Source organism: Elephantulus edwardii, unplaced genomic scaffold, assembly GCF_000299155.1.
Source record: "Elephantulus edwardii isolate Elephantulus edwardi_28Jun2011 unplaced genomic scaffold, EleEdw1.0 scaffold00065, whole genome shotgun sequence".
In the NCBI taxonomy this organism is placed as follows: domain Eukaryota; kingdom Metazoa; phylum Chordata; class Mammalia; order Macroscelidea; family Macroscelididae; genus Elephantulus; species Elephantulus edwardii.
Genome location: NW_006399815.1, coordinates 10,071,420 through 10,073,882, shown reverse-complemented (window position 1 = coordinate 10,073,882; position 2,463 = coordinate 10,071,420). Strand labels below are relative to the sequence as shown.

The following is a 2,463-nucleotide window of genomic DNA, read 5'->3' as shown; positions in this document are numbered from 1 at the left end:
GATAAGAAACATCACACAATTCTCATGTCTCTGTGTGATGCTGAAATCTTTCATTAAGAAAAATAGATTTGGTGGTATTCCAGTCTCCAAAGGAGAAATTTCAGCAATTTAGTCTTAAGCTTTTATAGAGTCCTATAGCCAGCCAAGCACTGGTGTCCTTTGGAAATCGCTAGAAATGATCTCATATATACCCTACAAACTTCCGAATTCTAGGATTCTAATTTTCTAGTTAATAGATTCTCCATTTCAACCTACCATATTCTTATATGTAAGAATGTGTACACTCAAACATGGCATTCTGCTCAGGGAGTACAAACATTCTATCTAAATCTAATCCATCTGTTTGAAAGGTGCTTGATTGATTACCAGGTTCTTTCTTCTGTGCTCACTCAATGTGTCCCTGACTGACCAGCAGAAGACAGGGGACCATAGTATTGGTTTCTGGGCATGCATACTCATTGTCTACAGAGGGCACTGTGTCATCAGAAAGCCAATCACTGCCATTTTCACATGGGTGACTTTCCTTCATGAGTTACTCTTCTCTAAGAATTAAAACAGTGAAGAGAAGGGGAAAAAAATTATGACCTTCTAGCACTTGGTAAAATAAGTGCCCTGCAGCACACAATACATGTGAAGCATCTAGAAATGACAGCAGTTCAAGAACAAGAGATGTAATATCTTTCTGATCTTCAAAGTTTAAAAAAAATTAACTGTCTTAAGTGGTACTAAAAAATTGGAAGGCAGCACATAAAAAATCAATTAAAAAATCTTTTTCTGTATGTCAGACGACATAATCATCATTTTCAAATCATTCACCAAAGTTGTCTAACTTATGTAAGGCTCTACATCCCTCCCCCCCCAAGATACCACTTTGAGGTAGATGAAAATGTCTAAAAGGACCACTTTTTTGTGCTCCAGTATAACTAAAATTACTGTTCACAGGAAGTACATTTTGGTCCATCACATCAGCATATACTAACAAAGTTCTTACTTTATTATCAACTTAATATTTTTTTTGCTTCCAGAATGCCCAGTAAAGCTGAATTTTTGTCATTAAAATGATAAAGTCTTCAAAAATATGGGTAACAATCTTAGATGTGTTTTGGCAAGACAGTTCAGCATATATAAAATGAAAATAAGACACTTCATTTCACAAATACATACACAAACAAAACCCAATGACTAAAACACTAAAGTTTCACTGTTCTCTACTCTTCTTACACAGATGGTTTAAGCATGCAGCTCACAATCTATACATAGTTTCAAACACGATTGTCACAAAAATATTTCAAAACAGAGATGAAATGTATAAAGGCACACATAGATTGTCAATGGTTATCTCGGTTACATCACATTTCTTTAGAAACAGAATCTTTTCTGCTCCTGTAAACAAGTTTATTCTCACACATTTAAAGTGAGGTTAGTGCTGACAAAAAATTATTGCTATACTCACAGTTTGAGTGTTTTCATTGCGTATGAGGTACATTTTCTCCATCCATATACCCATACTGTTCTCACTTGAGAATAACAGCCAATAGAAGTCTGTAGACTACAACTATTCCATAATTTTTCAATGACATTGGAATGATAGCAAATAACGCTACAAAATACCAGAGATCAAAAATTTCTCCTTATTGAGGTCCAATATAACTTCTTCTTCAATGTATGAACATACTGTGTTTTTAAACCCATCAGGGAAAAAATTATTCTCAAAATGGATCACTAAGTCCTTGAACACTTTGTCCAAGACTATCCATTCACATGTATCCTTTGATAGATCCTCTTTCTCCTAATTCTGTTGATTTAGCAGTCAACTTTTCTTTGGTGGTCTGTCATAATGGTCTTTTACACTTTTCACTAGCTGTTTGATAAATATTTTGTAGATTTTTCCACAGTATGTATGCACTGTCTTTTGTAGTTCCAGTTCTAAAGGTTTTAATAAAGAATGAAGCTTGCCATCTTCAAAAGAACACTAGAGAAAGAGAACAAAAAGACAATAAAATATATACAAATTTAATTTGGGTATTTCCCAATTTCTTTAGTCAAATTATTGTTCACAATCTCCATTAAAATCTTCACAAATATATGTGCTTTAAAAATATTTTGGTGATCTCACAGAAGAAAAGGGAGAACGCTATGGTAAAAATCCCTGGGGATCCAGGAAAACCTTTTCAGGGAAGAGTCTAGGGAATAGGCAGTCCAGGCTAAGGGAACAAGGCACTGAAGGGAGAGGCATCCTAGTGAGAATGGTGAGAGATGACTCAGAGTTCTGACTATATCTGAGATAAAGTAATAAAAGACTGGTTATTTTGGTTTTTAAAAGGTAGTCTTCAGGGAGCTCTGGTGGCCTAGTGGCAAGAAGCTGCACTGCAATCCCAGAGGAACACGGTTCGAATCCACCAGATGCTCTGCCGGAGAAGGAGGCGCAATATCCTCCTGTACCAGTCAGATCTGATTTGACGG

At 35.7% G+C, this 2,463-nt stretch overlaps 1 protein-coding gene across 1 annotated transcript in view; it reads right to left on the bottom strand.

Annotated features, from left to right (window-relative positions):
- Positions 1 to 1,810: 1,810 nt before the first annotated feature.
- The window catches only part of GXYLT1 (glucoside xylosyltransferase 1), an 89,827-nt gene continuing 89,174 nt past the window's right edge, over positions 1,811 to 2,463 (bottom strand). Inside the window, 1 exon segment of the mRNA XM_006888234.1 lies at positions 1,811 to 1,972. Within this exon segment, the coding sequence (XP_006888296.1) occupies positions 1,811 to 1,972 (162 nt within the window).